This window comes from Rissa tridactyla, chromosome 3 (assembly GCF_028500815.1).
Source record: "Rissa tridactyla isolate bRisTri1 chromosome 3, bRisTri1.patW.cur.20221130, whole genome shotgun sequence".
Taxonomy (NCBI): domain Eukaryota; kingdom Metazoa; phylum Chordata; class Aves; order Charadriiformes; family Laridae; genus Rissa; species Rissa tridactyla.
Window position 1 is genome coordinate 1,159,976 of NC_071468.1, and position 19,712 is coordinate 1,179,687.

Genomic DNA, 19,712 nt, shown 5'->3' on the forward strand with positions numbered 1-19,712 from the left:
GAGAATTGATGAAATGAAATTAATGGTAATTTAAAATAATGTAGTCATTCTGATAATAGTTGTGGCAATGCTGTAACCGCGCTGAAGGGGATTGATTTTCGTTGGTGGCCAAGAGGCTCTGCCTTGAGAGGCTACCATCAGTTGCATGTTTGTGGAAAAAATCAGATGTGAAAGTTGTGGAAAATGGCTCAGCTAGAAGTAAGCTGAACAATGACACCCAGGACCAACTTCTGGAGCAAACTGTGGTGCGATCATAGATGTTGTTGCAATTGCATGTGAGTGGCTTTAAGAAGTGATTGCTTCTTGGTTTCCAGGTCTTGCCACCATCAGTCAAGGTATAATAACCTTAAGCTAATTCTGGCTTTTGCAGGGGTTTTCCGGTATAAATTTAAAACTGCTCTGCTGATACTAATGCTGAAGGTATTTTAAGCAAATCTGTTGCTTAAAAATGGACTAAGAGTACATAGTTACCATGATTTATCTGTAGGGTAACTGTTAACTTTTTTTACATGGTTCAAGTTTGACTAGCAAACATTTGTGGCTACTTTCTAGATGCCCTATTGTTAAGATAGTTTGAAAGACCATCAAGGCCGGGCTGCCATCTAGAAGTGTCTGTCACTTAAGCTAGTGTTCTGAGGCCAGCAAGAACCAGAAAGCTGGCAGAGATTTTTTTCTTGTATTGTTTTTTCTAACAATTAAAATCTCATTTTAATATAAGGCATAGCCTGAATTCCTAAAGCTTGAAATCTACTCTGTATTTTGTTTTATTGTATCTGGTCAACTGTACGTGTTAGAAATCTGTAGTGGAGCAAAATCCAAAATTTACCACTTAGCCTGGGAAGAATACACCTTCTAGCCTACTCTCCTTCCCAGCCCACAGAGGATGCAGAAGACTCATAAAACTTGATATTAGGGTAGTTCAAATTAGTTCTCTTGCACTGACTGCGGGTTCAATTAGGACAGGTACCAGAGCATCAGGAATACGCTGGAGAACGGACACAGGAGAAAATCAAATCGGTCAACCCAGCAAAGTTTATGCCTCGTCCCAGATTTTCTGAACGTGCCTACAGACTTTAATCTTGTATCACAGTTTGTATAGTCCGTCAGGTGAAAAACATCATCGGCAGTCTTAAAAGCCATCACCCTGCAGGAAGTGAGCGCTGTGTCCCAGCTTACACGCTCCAAATAAGCACAGATCCTGCAGCAGAAACAGTAAAACCAAGAGACCAGCCATCCCAGGATTTGAAGCTGCCTGGAGCACAAACAGGAATCAGTAGTTCAACAGAATGTGCTACAAAATAATGCGTTAAGTTTTCTTGAGGGTTTTTTGTTTGTTTGTTTTTCCTTTACCAGGAGGGACATAATTAAATTACAAGTGAGTGCCAGAAGAGGTTTTTTTAGACTTTTATAGGGTAAACTATTTTTTAACTAAAGAGGAAACAAAACTAAGGTTTGAATAAGTTTTTCTTTATAATATAATATGATTTAGTAAAAATGATCTCTATATGCCTTCAGATGATTTAGCTTTTGCCCCAGAGATCAGTTCCGTTGACAATATAATAGCAGTCTGTAGCATTATTTCTTTTTTTAAGTGAAAAGTACCATACTTGGATATTTATAAAAAAGCAATTCAGTAGTGTGAGAACTGGTCAATGTAAGGGGCAAAGGCCAGGTGGGAGTGTGAAAATGACAGAGCGAGAAAATAACTTATGGGATATTGTGGGGTGGACAGACTGTGATTAAATTCCAGATGCTTTCAACAAGTTACTGCTTGTCAGCTGCGCTGCAGTAATTGACCACGTGCATGTATTAAGTCCACCCCTGTTGGAAGGTAGAACATGTTAATCTGAACTTCATAGAGTGGACTTGTGCCCTTGATCTGAATTATGTGAGTGGCAGAATTGACATGGATGCAGTACTGCATGTGCTATGCCTATAGAGAAATAGAGGCGTAGGGGCCAGATGGCATGTTTGTCTTGACAGGCAACAGAATAACGGAAAGTAAAATTCAGCTGTCCTGAGCTGTTCTGTTTTCAGCTTCAGATACCATAAACGTTAGTGAGACTAAGTTTAAAGTCAGTTAATACTTTCACAGTTGAGTCACAAGAATATGCAAGTGCATCTCCCAGATACATCGTTCAGAACTGTGTGGCTTCCTCCTTCTGGTTATTTAGGTGGCTGTGGTGAAACATTTTGGAAAAAAAAAATCACCTGTGCCAGGATGGAAAGGTTAGTGTGGCAGAATGCATGAGCTTCCTGCAATACGCACCCTAGGGGCCCAAATTTTTTTCTCTTACGTTGATTTAGCTCCATGGATTTGTTTCAGAGTAACTCAGAGTAAAGTCTGGCTCTGTGCCTTTTTAAAATTTATTATAAATTCAGGAGTGATTTACTAAGATTGCTTTCTGGGTTGGGGGGGTAGTTTGTTTTGCTTTGTTTTATCTCACACTTTGTGTTTAAATAGTTGTTGTCAGTATGAACTTACTGACAGTGACACTCGAAAAGATGAGACTACAGCTGGGCTGATGCCCAGCAGCCCTGTGGTCACAGTCCCTCTTAGCACTGGAGCCCTGTGTCCGGCCCGGCTGGGGGAAGCTCCTGCCTCTCACTTCCTCTGGCTTTTAAGTTGCAATGCTGTTATGAAATTGTACAGTCTCAGCTGATGGAAAATTTAAACGGGTGTGTATGTGCCTGTTTAAGTAAGGAGGGGAAGGGGTCCCATAAGCAATGTGCTGGTACATAAAAGGCGTATTGCGGTTTATGATGTCTAGATGCCCACCTGGAGAGGAGAGAGCTTAGGAACAAAATAAAAAGGCTGAAATTCTGCTCGACTCTGAAATAAGATAAGAGTATAGTAGTGGAAGGATTTAAATGGGGAGGGCAGCTGTTATAGCCCCCAGTTGTACGTATTTTATCCTGAGGCACCATTTGGTTTAATAAAATTTAGATCTAAGGCTGTCCTTAACCTATCAGTTTCTTAAGACTTAATTATAAAGGTTATACTTTCAAAGGACAAAAGCATTATTCATTTGTCTGTTCATGTCTTCCAGGTTTATCTTGCAGATTATGGACTTTCCTACAGATATTGTCCCAATGGGAACCACAAACAGTATCAGGAAAATCCTAGGAAGGGCCATAATGGGACAATAGAGTTTACCAGCATAGATGCCCACAAGGGAGTAGGTAGGTTTCTTTTTTTTATTTCAGAGGAGTGATTACAGAATGAGTAATCAGGCTGTGTGAGCTGGTATATACAATAGAAGTAGTCTTGGGGATTGCTCAGGGTTGATCAGACCCTCGTGTGGTGACCTCTTCTTGTACCTGGGAATGCTTCTCCAGGGCCAGTGTGGGACGGGGAGCCGCATGATTAAAACGAAAAGGCTGCTCTACGTATGGTACTGGGAGGCTGACCAAGATGCCCTAAGAGCTTGCCATTAAACTTAATTAGTTCATGTTGGGAGTACTGGATTGTGTTTGCTATACTCTGTAGAGGCAGAGGCAGTATTTGCTAATGTTGTATTGTCAAGAAAAAATGTTTTGAGTGTGCACTGTCCTTTAGGGAGAGCTGTGTCTGCGTGTCACCATCTGTGTTATGAGAGGATATTTCAAGATGACATTCCTTCTGCAAGGAGAAAAACCTTTTTTGAAGCCATAAAGTGTTAACTTTTTGAAATCTTTTTCCAGTAGCCTTTCATATATCTTACTTATTTAAACTCACTTTGATGGTATTGGAAACACATTTGCAGGTAAATTACATACATAGTCCTTTTATTGGATATTGATTGTACTGCCTTGCATTCCAAGGCAGACTTAATTCAACAATTCCCTAATTAGTTAAAGTCATAACCTATGTCTTGTATTCATTTACCATTAATTAAACCTTAGCTGTTTATTACACTGCAGTCCAAATCCAATAGCGGACCCATAGAGCCATGGAAAAGGGAATGGGAGGTCAATATCGAAAATATATGGTGCAAAGTACCACTGATGGCTGCATTGTTCACAATCAATATGGTCAATGCAACACAACTTTCTTAGTTGCTATGTCAGCAAGACAAAAAGTCAATTCTAATGTTATGCTAGTGAAAAAAATGGTGATTATTGAAAAACTTTGACTCTTGCTACAAAACAGTGTTTTTGTTAACTTTTCTTTCCCCTGTTCCCCCCCTTCACCCCTAAGATCTTCTAAAACAAAAGGAATGGTTTTCTGCTGCCAGCTTTGCTAGGATCATAGTGTCACAAGTGATAACTGTAGAAATTTGTGCTTGTTAATAGCTGCTGAACTGTTACCTTAAACTAATACTTTCTAACGAGTTTTAGTTGGCATAAACAACTGTATATTATTGCTTTTTCTATTAAAAGGACCATTGACCATGTAATGTAGAGGGTCTTGATAATTTGCTAGTGCTGTTAAAACCTGCAATCGTTTAACTCTGGTCATTAGGAAAAATGAAATAAGACTGTCAAGTATTTGCTGGTAAGACAATTGCACGGTTTCACCTGCTAAAAAATATTTTGTGGTGAAGAGGGCATCTGTTTCAGACTCTTCCAGCTCTTCCAAGCATACAGTGCATTTTCTGGAGACCTGACTCTGGCTGGTTTTCCTGGTAGTGTGAGCGATGGGGCTGGGTACTAGTATTTGATGTGGATGCTGTTTGAAGAATAGGTGGAAGATGGAGTATTTGGGAGTTGGCAGTTGAATAGTTACAGCAGCCAGTTTGTCTAGTGGAAAGGTGTCTGTTGATGGGGATGTGGTTACAGGACAGATAATTCCTTTTATTTGAAAGAGTAGGAAAATTTTACAGATGTGGATGGCAGAAGTTGTGCACATGCAAGTGTGAGTTAAGTCGTCGTCTTTTGCAATCTGTGGGTTAGATTACCCCCTCAAGTAGCTAAAGCTATGATGGAATTGGTGAAAAGCAGAGGACTCCAGAAAACAAAATATTCATAAAGATAGCTTGAGGGAGCTTACCTCCATCTTACACTTGAAAATGTTTTGCTTGTTAATAGCTGCAAACAGAAAATCCACAGATTTTTCTGAGGCTCCTGCCGGAAAAGCCTGCAGAACGTGATGTGGTGTCTGGTATGTCGCAGAGAATCCAAACGGTTCACATTGAATGCCTCTGCTCTGACCTTGTAACAGCCTGAATTCATTAAGGTCAAATTACCAGAGTTTCCCATTTGCAGCAGGTCTCAACATCCCAGGGAAAATATGCATCTGCAGCGACTTCTGTTGGAGACTGCACAGGTCCAGATGGCAGAATATAGCAACTGGTTTCCCTCATCTCATCTCTTGTTGTGAGGTTGAGAGCTGCGGAGATGTTTCAGGATACTAGAAGCCTTCCAACAGCTGGGGCAAAGGGCTGCTTTGCTCAACAATCTCCTGTACTCCTGACTCGTGATTGAGCCTCAGCGCAGTCTCATGTACCAGGCGAGGTAGGGTGCTCTTCTGAAGGATGTTTAAAGACTGCTTCACTGTCAGCAAATTAAAGCTGCGTGGACAGCCTTCATTCTGGTGTTACCCTGTTTTTCAAAATGGAGTATTTTTTTAAATTTCAATGCTCTTGGCATATAGTTCTAACCTTTAAATGTTATTTTATATAAATGAAATCTTTTCCAGAGAGCGTTTCCTTGAATGTATGTAGCAACATAAATATCTCAAAAACCTCAAAACCCCTGAATAGTACAAGTTGCTGTATTGAATTAGACAAATGAGAACATTTTGACTTGCTGATAAAGTAGCTACCTGAATATATACAGTGATTTGAGGTACAGGCAGAAACTTAAAACAAAATTATGAATTTGTTGCTTTCAAAAGTGCCTCTTGGCAATGCTTGAAGCAGATAACCTCCTTGCATAAAGCCAATCGAATGCAACCACTTCCCACTAATTTAAATCAACATTGGTGTTTCCCTAGTTGAACTGAGAGTTTAACCCAGCTGCATGCCTGTCTGTTCCCCAAGCTCTCCATGGAGTTCATCAGAAGTAGAGGTTTTGCAGTCCACTGAGATTCAGAAAGTTTCCTGCCAGCGGCAACTGCATCAGCTGCACTGTGGCAGCTGATGGCGAATTGCTGCCTTCACACAAGTTAGTTTAGTGTGTGCCAGTGTATGTGGATGGTGCTGGTGGCTTTGACTTTGTGCTGAAACTGAAGAGGAATTCTTCCTGAGTTGGGAAAGGCTGGGAGCAGCTCCTCTGTCTGGTGTCTTGGCTCTTCACGCTGGTTTTGTCTTTAGCTTTGCAGGGCTCACTTGTGTTCTGCCCAGTGGGCTTGGCCCCCCCACCTGGCGCTCCTGGGGGCTTCCAGGCTTGTCGGGTGCTTGCAAGTGTTCATCACAACCTCAGTTAGATCCCCTATCCACGTCTAGAGTGCCCTTTGGGCCAAGTGAGGGCCCAAGTTGGGCTTTGCCACAGGATCTGACCCACACCATCAGCTATATTTGCTGGCTGGATCTCATTGCAACCAGCGTGTGGGCTTTTTAAATTTAAAACCTTTTTATTTTGATACAAGTTTTATATGGCACAACTGCATTGTTAGTTTTAGCGTAGTATTTGAGTGTATTCATTGTATTCATTTTTAAAGACCATACTGTATAAACAGTATTACCTTTTTGTTTGTTGATTGATAATTAAAGAGAATTATATCTGCACCCAGTGTACATTTAAAAAATTGTTACATAGTTAGTGTTAAAAAGTAATATTTGGATCAATGCCTCCGATGGATTTGTGTAGATTTTCTACTCACTGAGGCATGCAGTCAATACCTAATTTCTCTGGAGATGTACTGCGCTTAACATATTGAGTTTTTTTTAAATACTCCAGTCCTGTGCATTGAGTGCGTAAGACCAGTTTTAATTTGCTATCATTGATGAACATAAGAGTATGAACTGTCTATGCTGAATTCTCTCCAGCATATATTTGTGTTTGCCATAGATTTCGAGGTAACTCTTCTTCCTTTTAACAATGTTTCACAGTATCTAATCGCAGCTTTGCCGTCTCTCGCATTGGGTAGAGCGCCAGCTGAAATCCTTGCAGAACTTGTATCTACATCTGGAATCATAAAAGCTGCTTAAGACAGTAGCGGTGACTTTTCACAAGCTTATGGATACGTAGAGGGTCTGATGACGTTTGCCTCAATCAGACCCACTGGTTGTCACTTTTTTTGTAGCTGGTGAGTAAGTTTTCTGTGAGCTGGTTTCATAGAGCAAAAATGTATTTATTTTCATGTGCTGTCTTAGGGAAGGCAGTTGGAGCTGTGTTTGATGCAATATTTTAGCCAGTTCTTTGTGCTAACATTGGGTTATTGCAGCATGTGCTCCTGGAGGTCCGTGCGAATGCTTGTACACAGTGTTTGTACAGGGCAGTGCAGGCATTGGGCTCATGGTAGGGAGAGCTCTGCAGTTCGTGTTCTTATTTTCCCCACTGGTCTGACAGTACTTTTGCTGTTTGATATTAAAAACATAGCTCAGTGCTTGTCCATTTTTCCTTTTCTTTTACATGCAGGGGTTGACTAGAATATATGCAGGGTTCATTCTGTGAGGAAGGATGTGCAAGGATATAAACACCTATGCCTGGAAACATATTCTTTCTGAGCCCGCATAGCTTCCAGAGAACAGAGCTCTAAATGGCTCTGGATCAAGAGGGTTCTTTGGCATCTGTCCATGTATAGTTAGGATTCAGAGGGAGCCTGCTGGATTTTTTTCTCGGTCAAATGAATTATTGATTTGCTGCAGTTTGGTATGTGTTTCCCAAAGACTGTGTGCAGGAAAAACTGTAAATCCTAAAACAAAAGGAAAATATAACCAGTCTGGCGAAAAATGGGTGGAACTTTGCAGTGTGAAATAAATAAAAAGATGTTTTCATTTCTGAGTGTTGGGTTAGAAATGTGTGCCCAGCGGAAGAGGGAGCAGGAGGTCGTCGTAAGTGAAAGAAGGGTCGGGCTGTAGCAAGGAGAAGATTGAATAGGTTCCTATAACCACCTCTGTAAGCTTATTCTGCCCTGCCAAGAATGTCCAGAAGCAGCAAAAATAAGCTGATGAGCCTCACAACTTTCTGGTACAACTGATGAGTGTGGCTGGGAATTGTTTTTTTAATTTTGGCTCTCCTCCTCTACACCAGGAATTCAAAAAGTTAGTGAATCTCACAGCTGCTTATCAGCCCCAACTTGTCAGCCCCTTACCTTTGTGATTTTTTTTCTGCCACACAGATGTGAAAGAAGAGTAAAACTTCCTGTTCCCACTCTTCCAGCCACACGTTCTCCTTACTGCAAGCTTGGAACCTTTCACTTCCGACCAGGTACCTGCACCTCTTGCCCACCACCATTTTATCTCCCACCCACATCTCGTGGTGAAGTTCCCTTGCATCTTCCAACCTTCCTGCTACATAAACTTCTCCCCACCAAATCAGGACCTCAGCCCTCTTCCTTTCAGCACACTCCATTCCACCAGTCCTGATGGTTATTCACTCTCTGGCCGTGTTTAGAGGAGAATCCTGCTGCTGGCTGCACTCTCTAATATGGATGCAGCAGAGCAAGTGCAAAAACGTGGAGGCTCTGCAGTTAGGTCCTGCTGGTCAGTGGATACCTGTAACTGCTTGTTTGGCACATTAGGCTGCTGTGATTGTTCGGGACAGCTCTGCTATTTTGAAGAGGTCTGAGGATCACAGTTTGGAACGTCTGGCCTGCAGGACCTGCTGGCTCACAGTGTGCTCATGAGTTTGGCCATGGCAGGACAGCAGCAGTAGTGTTGTGGGTCTTGAAGCGAGTTATCCGACTACGGCGCTGGGACTGCATCCTGTGACTGACAGGACAGTGCTGGTGTACGGGCTGGTCACCAGCTTTGGTGCTGCCTTTGAGAGGACGTGAGGCCGATATTGTCAGCACGGCACCTCTGTGGCTGCCCAAGGGGAGGGCAGTGCTGGGGAGTCACGGCTGTATCCTCCCTGTGAAGAACTGAGGAACTCCTGCCAGCTCTGCGGGAGGATTCCTGCTGATCACCATATGACCAGTTGGGCGTGTAGCTGAGGCATCCCAGTTTAGGAGGGAGACCGTAGTTGGCACGGGAAAAGTCACTCATTCCCATGTCCCAGAGTGAGTTCTCTGGAAAAGTTGTAGTCCAGTTGTGGTGACACCATGTTTGCCCTGGATTTTTCTGTCGAGTGTTCAGTGGTGGTGGTTATTGTCAGTGAGTACTTCAGCACTGTGCCAAGCTAACGGTGCGGAGCTGTACAGGAGGAGATGAGAGATTGTTCCCGGGCCCTGCTGGCAGTCACCCTGCTTGAGACTGGGTAACTGTACAGAATGGCCTCCGAGCATTAAAATTTTTAATAAATTTAACTACGTTAAACCTTTTTGCTGTAGCCACCCACTCTATTCAGTTAGTCACTATCCTGCTGGAGTGAACTCCTCAGGCTGACCAAGTACCTCAGGCAAGCACTACTTCATTTTTAGCTTTTTTTTTTTTGGTCTTTTCCTTTCTCCTGCCCCTAATATATTCACTGGCTTTTGACAAGCCTGTATTTGTCTGCTTTTTTTATCATCTCAACCTTGAGTTACTAAGTTATATCACTTTTAGTTCATTTATTGAAACATTGAGATGATACATTTTTAACATAATTATATTTCTCCATGGTCATGTTAACACTCCTTTCCTTTATGGGCTTTTGGATTAATGGATATGGTATGAGTTATATTTGTTTGTGAATTAACATGAATTTGTATGCTGTAATGCCAGTGAGAATTGGAGGTTCCACTGCATGTAGATGCAATATGAGCAACTAAAATGATCGTTTTTATGAAAAGCTTCCAATCGAAAGAAACACTAATGGTGAAATTATAATGTAACAGTGCTAATTAAAAACAATAGAAGAACATTTCATCTGTCACTCGTTAGCCTTCTACATCTTTACAAAAGGCTTGAGAGAGTTAGCTTAATAAAGGCCATAGAGGAAAACTCCCATTTTTACGTGGGTCTCAGAAGGGTTCTTGGGAGCAGTGTAGTTTTTAAAGCATATTGTGGCCAGTGTGATATCATTGATGATCTATTTTGAAATAGTAATCTGAATATAAATTAGGGGTCAGATAGGTGCCAAATCCAGTATACAGAGGTACATAATATATTTTCATCTCAGCGTGAATTACTTCAGTTATGTTGTTCTGAGTTATCGTTGAACCCTGTGCCTGCATGTTGAATATATGTTTGTGGTGTGTATAAAACTTGTTATGGCCTGAATCTGATTTCATTGACGTGGTTGTTAATTCATTAACTTCAATGGAGTTTTTCCTGACTTATCTTGGCAGCAGTGAGGACAAAATCAGGCCTTAAATCTTCAAATTAAAAAATTAAACTATAAAAATATCATGAAATAAAATACTGCCAACTTGTTCCCATTAAATAGTATGTCATATGAGACTAAAATAATAATAAAATTCTTGGTTAACAGAGAAGCAGAAATCAAATATACGTTAAAAAAGAAAGAAAACAACCAACAAGTTTTTAGTCTACAGAGAAGTAAGAGAATTCGATTTAAATAAGTACTATTTTGAATGTATACTCTTGAAACAGTGACAAGCTATCAAACAGAATTGTTTTATTTTTGCATGGCTATCACATTTAAAATGAAGCCAGATTGACTTCTCTCAGTTGATGTTTGTCAAGAATTCTTGTAACCTCCAATTTTATTAGCAGATTTATTTTTGCAAGTAAACATATAGTTGAAATTTATGTAGTGGTGCTTTATTTGGGGTGAAAATTTACTTATTGCATTGTTCATAGATAATATTAATTCACTAAAGATTAGTTAGTTGAATACATTTTCTATAAGGATCTCAATGATTTAAAAAGTTGAGGAAGTTAGCATCTCCAATACCGAGGTGACAAAAAAGCAGAGAGAAAGAACAAGCTAGTACAGTCAAATAATCAAACGCTGACATTTTCATGTGGTTCTATGAAAAACACATGTAAATGTCTTTATGCAGTAACACTTGCAGTGACCTGGTAGATAAAGTGATACAGGAGTTTACCATCTCTCTGTAAATCATTTCCCCTCTTATTTTCAGTGATGTATGCCTCAGTTACATGTACCTTTTTATTGTTATTTTTTCCCCCCAGCTGACTTTCGGAAGGTATTAGTTAAGTCTTACTTGCACACATCTCCTTGTTTGTGATGGCTTTGCCCTAGTGTTAGTCAGGGAATGGCTGGAAGATCTGCATGTGAGCAAGAAGGTAATTAGTCATGCCCAAACTGTTAACTGTGAAGTAAACTTTACTCTCTGGGGACTGTTTTGTCAGAAAATGCGTTGTCTTAGGTTACCTTCTGAAATCTAATTGTTTTAACATTATTTACAGATTCATATCAGTTAGTCCCTCAGTGGAAAAAAGTGGTCCATTGTAATTTTGTCAGTTTTTCTCAAAAGGCCGCTTTCTGTAGCCCATTGTACGCAAAGAGGTGCCAGAAAAGCATTGTGTGAAAATTAGAGGATCTGCAATCAAAAATTCTGGTTTATATGGTTATAATCTGGAATTACCATAATGGAAAAAGGAGTTGTGAACACATGTGTATGAATGGAATGATTCCACAGTTAACGGGAGATTTATGGCTGAAGAAATCACTACAGAACAGCAAGTGGTAGAGATTGTGTTTTTATTCTAATATGAGAGCCAAGTCTTGCATTAGGACGTTGCTGAATCTAGTGCAGAAAATAAACGGCACCCAAGGGATAGTGTAGCATTCTGTTAGATTGAAGGGCCTTTAATAATCCCATAGTCTAATAGCGGTTAAGATAGAGACTGTATAAGAACTAATCTTCTGCTTTTACCATAACGTGTGTACGGTAACAAGAAACAGTTATGATGTGTTGGCACCGTAGCTTTTAGCAGATGACTTTTTAAATTAAAAGATAAGTTTGCCGAGTGACTTTCTGGAATTTATTTAATGAAGGCCCATAAAATATGATATCTGTTTACAGCTGGATTAACAGCACTGTGCTCAACTACTAGTCTTTATGCTAGACTAAAAGTACCAAACAAATCTGAAATCTTCTTTCCTTCATGGAAAGCGCAAAGTCATTTTGGAAAAGCATAAATTTAACTTCTACATCTGTCTGTCTTTAATCACGATTAACAGTTACTGTTTTTGCAGATTCCATGTGGTGTCGACTTGAAAAGTATAGGCTGCAAGTCAAATGTGTACAAAGAAGTATTGCAGCCATCCTGCTTGTTCAGTTTTTTCGAGTTTGGTTTCCTCTGAATAGCGGCAAGCAATAGCAATTCTATTAGTATTGCACTTTTCTTTCCTCTTTCCCTTGGAAAAATTCATCTATAGATTAACTTCAGGTACCTGTTTTTCTGCATAGATGATGTTTGGGGACAGCGTTAATTTTTGATTGAATCGTATCTACTGTATTTGTATCCTGTAGTTAGTGTGTCTGTTTTAGGGTGTGCAGAGTGAGAGTAAGTGGTTCCTGAAATAACTTCCTTTGTGGAAGCGGCAGTAGTAATTTTACGCAGGACTTGCTAAACAGCAAGTGTGTTTTAGCTTGTGCTACGACTCTCTAAACAAGCAGTTTGTGGTACTCTTAAGCAGACAACTTTGGTGTGTAAATGTACACTAGATGGCAGTTTTGTCATATCTTCCAAGTTCAAATAGCTCTGTAGGAGAACAGGAAAGGCCATCAGTGTTTAGTCTGCACTCACAGGGTCCCTGCATGACCAATGTGGACCCCATGGACTTCCTGGAACATGTGTTAGCAATTTAGCAGCAGACATTTATTTCTTTGTTTTACTGCTTGGCTCTTTGAGAAAGTGTTGGTACTCAGTTATGGGCTGTCTGGATCATGTCAGAGGCCATGGGGATCAAGTCCATGTGACAGGCCAGACTGAGGAAGGATGAAGGTGGAGGAGGTGAGGAAACTGACCCTTACTTCAACAGTAACAAGTCACTGCCTGTCTGTGGACTGGGGCCAAATGCCGGGGCGGTTTAGGTCTAATACAGCTGAATAAACAAAACACTTTGCCCATTTGGCTTTTTCATATTTCATCAACACTAGTTCAATCAAAGTCTTTTCTATTTCCTAAGAAGAGGTTCTTATTCTTCATCCTTTTTTTTTTTTTCTTCTCTCTCTCTCCCACCCCTCCCCTCCTGTATTTTAGCCCCATCCAGACGAGGTGACCTTGAAATCCTTGGCTACTGCATGCTGCAATGGTTATGTGGGAAGCTGCCCTGGGAACAGAACCTGAAGGACCCTGTGGCTGTCCAGTCTGCGAAAACAAAGTAAAAATAAAACAACACACACATGTACACATGTGCACACACATACTACCCTAGAACCCTGCAATGTCCTCATCAGTTAACAAAACAGCTCCGAGACAGGCAGCTTTACATCCCTTAGAATAGCACCTTACAAGGCGGCTAAAACCATTTTCCTTAATTGAGAGATGTTAGAAGCAGTTAAAAATACATACATGTCTACGTATGTACTGCTATAGAGAGATGATACATTCAAATGCACAGAACACAGTCATTTACTCTGCTGCGTATTTTTTTAGTGCTCTTTTTTTAAAGAAAACATTTGTAAATTAGTGCAGACATTACTGCACATACAGAAAGTTGTTTCGTGTTTCCATTAAACTTCATGGGTGCTTTGTAGAGACTATAGTGCAAACATCTCTTGGAAGTTTTTCCACATATGCATTCAATTTATCTAAGTTTCTATAGGATAGTATTTTTCAGATGCTTTTACGTAGGTTTTTAATGTTATATAAGCCTACTGCTGCTACAAACAAATACCAAAATACTAAAGAACTTTGACTGAAGTCTTTCCTGTATTCCAACATGACTCATTTAGAGCTTACTAAAGCAACAGCATATTAGTGTTTCCTTTCCCTGCTTTCACAGTTGGGACTTGAGAGAGTTAATTGCACGTGGTAGAGCATAGTAGCCTGTAGAAGGCTATACGGAGGAGTGGTTCCCCATAACGGTAACATCACCATTGGAAAAGGCAGCAAACTTTTAACTAGGGCAAGTCACAACAGAGGTACACAATAGGGATAGCTGATCCACAGAAATCAATCTGCAAATTCAGTGTGGCATCAGCTCTCAACAGAGAAAAAGGTTAGCCTGCAGACTGTGGATAATACAGATTGCATCTGTAAATGTTGACATCGTGTGTTATGTTTAATATTTCTCCTTTAGAAGTTCTGATCATTACACAACCCCCTGCAAGGTAACACTTACACAATTCAATGTTAAATCAATTTAATCAATCAAGCTGCTTCACTAATTCTTCCCTTGCAGTTAACCCTTAGATTGCTAGCATTTTCAGGATGCCAAGCAAACAGATGCTTAGAGGAAACGCATGGAAAATGATACAGATTCCATTTATCAGAAATATCCTATTAATCTAATGAATTGCATTCTTGGTATTAGGTAACTTGCCCAGGTTGTCTCCTCTTATTTATCTTAATTTTCAGTGCCTATACTGTTTTTGAAGGCCAGAAATAGACATGCAGATGTATGTGCGTATCCAGTCGCTTATATGTTAATTAGTACATTAGCAGCACAGTCGCATCGCTTCTGAGCATGCCAAGCCCTTTGCTGTGGGGCCTGTGTGATGGTGAGGAAGAAGGGGCTGGGCCTGGAAGGTGGGGTGCGGTTGAAAGGCAGGAGCCAGAGCAGGAGCTCAAACTTTGTTCTTCACTAGTTGTCTCATCCTCTCATCCCTTCACCACAAGTTCTTCATCTTTCCTCCCAGGGATGCTGGGGTGACGAGGCAACTGTGCCAAAACTTTGGGCATTGGTGAGGGGATATTTAAGGACTGCTGGTATATTTGAGTTTAGAAGTGTTCATACCATGCCATAATTAGAGGAGAGGCTCCATTTGAATTAGAATGTAAGCTAGATTACAGGAAAATATTTGTTTAAACGTCTCCCCAAAATTGAGACCCCTATTTCTGATACTAAACAACAGATTACTGAATTGAAGGTTATTAATTTACATACCCCAACTTTATGCATTTGAGAACACATCCTGTTACTGATTTGTGAACCTTTATGGCTCCTTTAAACAAATGAATAAAAAAATAAAAGGGATCCCTTAGCAGTTTTAATAGACCGAACTAACAGATTTCCTTTCCTCTGGGCAAGGGGGCTGGTGCAGCTGCAGGTTCCTACAGGTGCCAGGAGATCACCCTGGTTCATGCCTGCACGAAGATGAGAGCTGGTCTTACCTCGTATGTTTTTAGGATATGGTTGATTCTGAGCTCCAGCGTCCTTCGCTATTTCTGTTTCTGGATAGATAGAAAGTACATCTGTGGCCCTGCCCTTCTGTTTATGAAGTGCATGGGGCTTAAGGTCGTTTGACCTCCGTCTCCCCTTTTGTCCCTGCCATGCCTGCTTGGAATTTTGACAGCCATCGCCCAGCTGCCCGTGAGCTACAAGGCAGAAAGAACCTGATGCTAAATGACTAGTAGGCAGACCAGAAGTGCTTTTTAAATTCCAAAATACAAATACTAATCATAAAGCTGAAATCAGAACAGGCCATTTCAGCTCAAAGTGTTTTTTTTTTTCTTTCTAGAAAGCTTAAAACATTTGCGAAGAAAAATTTAACGTTAAAGTGCAGTCTTAGCTGTAAGCCTGTTCTTGCCGACATCGGCAGTCTACAAAGAGTTAAAAATATAGCTGGTAAGAGGAGATTTTGTTTTAAAAGCAGTGCTGTGAATCATTAGCTATCCCGGAGGTCCACTCCCTTTGGAATTGAGACTTGCTGTCTTCCTAAATCCCAAATGAAGAATCACCTGCTCCAAAACCACATTAAATTGTTGCACTCTCATGTTGTTTCAGACTTATGGATGAGCTCCCAGATTCAGTGATGGAATGGGGTTCTTCTGGAAGCAGCTGTAGTAAGTGCACTTGTCCTATGTACCATTATAGCTCTTTAGGCACTTGCAAAAAAATGCTTCAACGTCTCAGTCTATTTGGAGGAAGCAGTACAAAAGTAAAGGTGACACACATTTAACGAAGTCTTCAATTAAAATCTTAACTGCAATTGCTAAGTTTTGCAACCGAAGGTAGAGGGCTTCACCAGGCCTGAGTCCATGCAGTATTCCCGGGCTCTGGTCTTAGGGCAATCTCTAGTGCGCAAGCAGAAGTTATCCTTGAATTGACCCCTTCAAATCAAGACTGTGTGAACCACGCTGATCCACAGCTGTCCGAGAGAAGAGTTCAGCCTGCAGTATCTGTGTTTAGCTGATAACACCATAGTTGTGTGATACTCACTGTTAGGTTATGTGTCACACGCAGTAATTCAGGGTGCAGTTTAACTGAACACATATTTCTGACTTCAGTGGAACTGGATCAGGCCCTTCATGTACAGGCTTATTATATTTTAAGCATTTTCAGCTGGAAAGCTTGTTTACTGCAAGGGGAGAAAGTAAATTTCTGGATGCTGTGGAATGCTGGTCACTGCAATAAATGATGCTCGATGCTTACTGGTACAGAATACTTCATGCTTTTGTTGCAGGAACTCTTTTTTTCTGCTGCTTTCCTGCATTATCCCATAAACAAGGACTAAGTAGATGATACAGACGTTGAGGGCTGAATTTTCAACGCCGGTGTATGGTAGTGTGAAAGTCTTAATCAGTCTCCTCTGTGATGTATGCCGTAGAGTGACATAAGGGATCTTAGCCATATGTACTCCAAGGTTTTTAAGAAGCAGCAACTATCTTAGAAACAGAAGTAGCTGTTAGTATGGAAATAGTAAGCAACTGTCTGCAAAAGGCTTATTGCTTAGGATTCAGAGTTTGAAAAAGTAAATGAATGGAGAGTTTGTCTTCTCATATGTTTCTTCCTTCACTGAAATACAAAAGTAACCCAGGGAAAAGACCAGACTTTCTTCAGAGGTCAGTAACTATCTTTGATTTATTCACTTATTTTCCTAACATTTCTGTATTTGAATTATTGGACTGCATCGTATATTACATAAAATATATTCATGATGTGTACACGCATTTAGTAGATCTTCTGGGATTTTACCAGATGCTAGTATCTGGTGTAGTACTCCAGTTTTAGGATATTCCTGAGTCTTCAACTGAAAGAAAAGTTTGATCCCCCCCATATGTTTTTCCTAATAGCGTTATTTCTGCCCATTCAGTGGTTTCCCTGTTTCTAGAACCCCTCAATAATAATAGCAAAGTAATGCTGCTGGTAGACTGTTTTAGGAATGTAATCTCAAACCCAATATCTGTCCAAGTATTAGAAGTAAAAAAAAAATAAAAAATTGCTTTTTTCAAAGCATCCGAAGTATAATATCTATGCAGATTAAAATGGTGTTGTTGAGAGTAGTTAATATTTAAAGGGGTATTATGAACTACCAAATATAAAATACTTCTATTTTACACAGAACTATCAATATTTGTCAATAAAGCATTCTGATTAATTTTTATACTTAGCTTTCAGTACTATAGGAATTAGTGCATGTGCATAACAAGACATGGCACTTCAGGCTTAGCTTGTGTATCCAAATCTACCTTTTCCTTTTCTCATCTCAAAAAGACAAGATATTGTCAGTTCTGTCTTTTGAGCGTGTCTTCAGCTGAAATTGTGTCATCTTGTTTGGCAATGTGGGATTGGCATCCATTTTGGAATTCAATTCTTTCTGAAGTTCCAGGTCTGCATCAAGTGACATTTACATTAAAATCTGCTCTACAGGTGAAATATCCAAGTTTTTGGCATGTGTTTATGACTTAGCTTATGATGAGAAGCCAAAGTATCAAGTGCTCAAGAAAATCCTGCTGGATGGACTCAAGTCAAGTGGGACTGAATGTGATGGCCCTCTGGAATTTTATGCGGCAGCACAGACACGAAATCGCTCTGCTGCTGAACTGTCAAAAGTAAGTAAGGTGGCTCTGGGATTATTTCTGACGTCTCCTGCTTGATCGTTGCCTTTTCTTTTGTAGAAGAGGAAATAGTTTAAGATCTCAAAATGAGACTGACACAGCAGTTCTTTTGCCTTAAATACACCATGTTTGTTAATTCCTGTTTCCCCTGGCTTTGCTAAAAAGTGGGATGTCAACCCTTAAGGAGGAAGAACTGTCATGAGTCCTTTTGACCTACAGCCTCTCACTTCAAAGCGGTAGGTCTGTGGAGAATGATTTACTTCCAGGATAATGGGGGAGTCAAGGACTGTGTTCACTAACATCTTGAAGACAAGCCTGAATGCCAGGTTTTTCCTTCGTTCCAGATTAAAAGCAAAGTTGCCCTTATTAGTGAAAGCATTTAATTCATTTTCTCATTTTCAAACTGTTCTTTGTCATTTGCCTTTATCCTCCTGCAGCCGCTAATGTGGAGGAGGTATTATTCTGGGATTTAACTTCGTTATAGGTGTGCCGTGCTATGTGATGCACTAACGCGGAATTTTAAAACTGACAGCTATCGTGTTATGTTTTCCTTTTGTACTTTTAAGTCTGAAACTGTACCGTTAATAGAGCCGTGTTTGAATAAGTGGAGATTGAGGTAATTAGCAGTCTTACTGGACTTGCTGTGAAATGTCAGTCCCGTCATCCCTCTGCCTCGAAACTCCCCGTATGCAAAAGCCCTGTTTCCGTCTCTGATGCCTGTGCAATAAGGCAGGGTCAGGGTACCATTCATTTTTAATATTTCTGGTGAACTTTGGACCATCGCAAGTGTACGTGAGCCAAGAATGCAGGATGCAAACTAATGTGACTGATAGGCTGCTAGATGAATGGTGATTCAAGTATCAGTGCACAGATGGTTCTGATTTGCTGAGTTTTGTAGCTGCTGCAACTGAAGACATAAAATATCCTTCTAGTCATAAATTAGCTCTTTGGAAGCAAAACCTTGGCACCAGAGCTTTACAACCTTCAATTAGTAGGGAAAGAAGTATTTGAATGACTGTGGTATTGACATCTGTAGGCCTGCATAGTAATCATTCCTAATAGAAGAGAATATCTGTTTGAGGGGGTTTTGCATGGCTAATTAACCACCAGTGAGAATATGTAATTTTTTCATGATCTCCTGATTGTCACCTTTCTCTCATGATACAATTACATTTTATTGTAGCAAGTGCCTCGCAAACCAATTGTCAGCACTATTTACGTATTACGGAAGGCAGAACAAAAGTTCATGTTTAATAAAAAGGCACTGGGTTTTGATCTTGGTAATTACAGATACTTATTTTAGCAATTTTATTGACTTTTCTGGTTTTATCTTTTTTTTTTCTTTTAATCAAACCAAAGGCTGTTTCAGTGACAGTATTGCTCTTGCTATGATGGTGACCACTTTGTCCTCACTAATTTGAGAAGCTTTTTTTAAAGTTTGTACTGTTTTCTGAACTGAACTGAACTGAACTATCAGGTGGCTGTTAACTGATCTCCAGCTGATCCTGTTGGATGCCTGGTTCGCAAGAGTCTTTGATCTCTTCGAGTCAGCTACTGAATAGTAAATCTATTTTCTTCTTATAGCCTGGCCTAAGACTTGACAGTAAGCTGGCAGAAAAGATGATCCTGACCTTGCAGGCTGTCAAAGCAGCTGCAGTACTTGCTGTTTGCAAGTGCACAACCCCACTGAAAACGCCATGGCTGAGGAGTGCCAGGTATCGCCGCTCTTGTGCTGTAGGACGGAGCAGGACTGGTTTTGATGGCCAAGAACAAGATCAGAGAGTTTGCCTGCATATCACTAAATCTTGGCAACTGGCATCG

General features: G+C 40.4%; 1 protein-coding gene across 2 annotated transcripts in view; it reads left to right on the forward strand.

The window, feature by feature from the left end:
- VRK2 (VRK serine/threonine kinase 2) overlaps positions 1-19,712 on the forward strand; it is a 45,537-nt gene that overhangs the window by 20,287 nt on the left and 5,538 nt on the right. For both annotated transcript variants that reach the window (XM_054195227.1, XM_054195226.1), the window contains exons 8-11: positions 3,051-3,183; positions 13,149-13,269; positions 15,838-15,896; positions 17,704-17,885. In XM_054195227.1, coding sequence (XP_054051202.1) covers positions 3,051-3,183; positions 13,149-13,269; positions 15,838-15,896; positions 17,704-17,885 — 495 coding nt within the window. The remainder of the gene's footprint in view (positions 1-3,050; positions 3,184-13,148; positions 13,270-15,837; positions 15,897-17,703; positions 17,886-19,712) is intronic.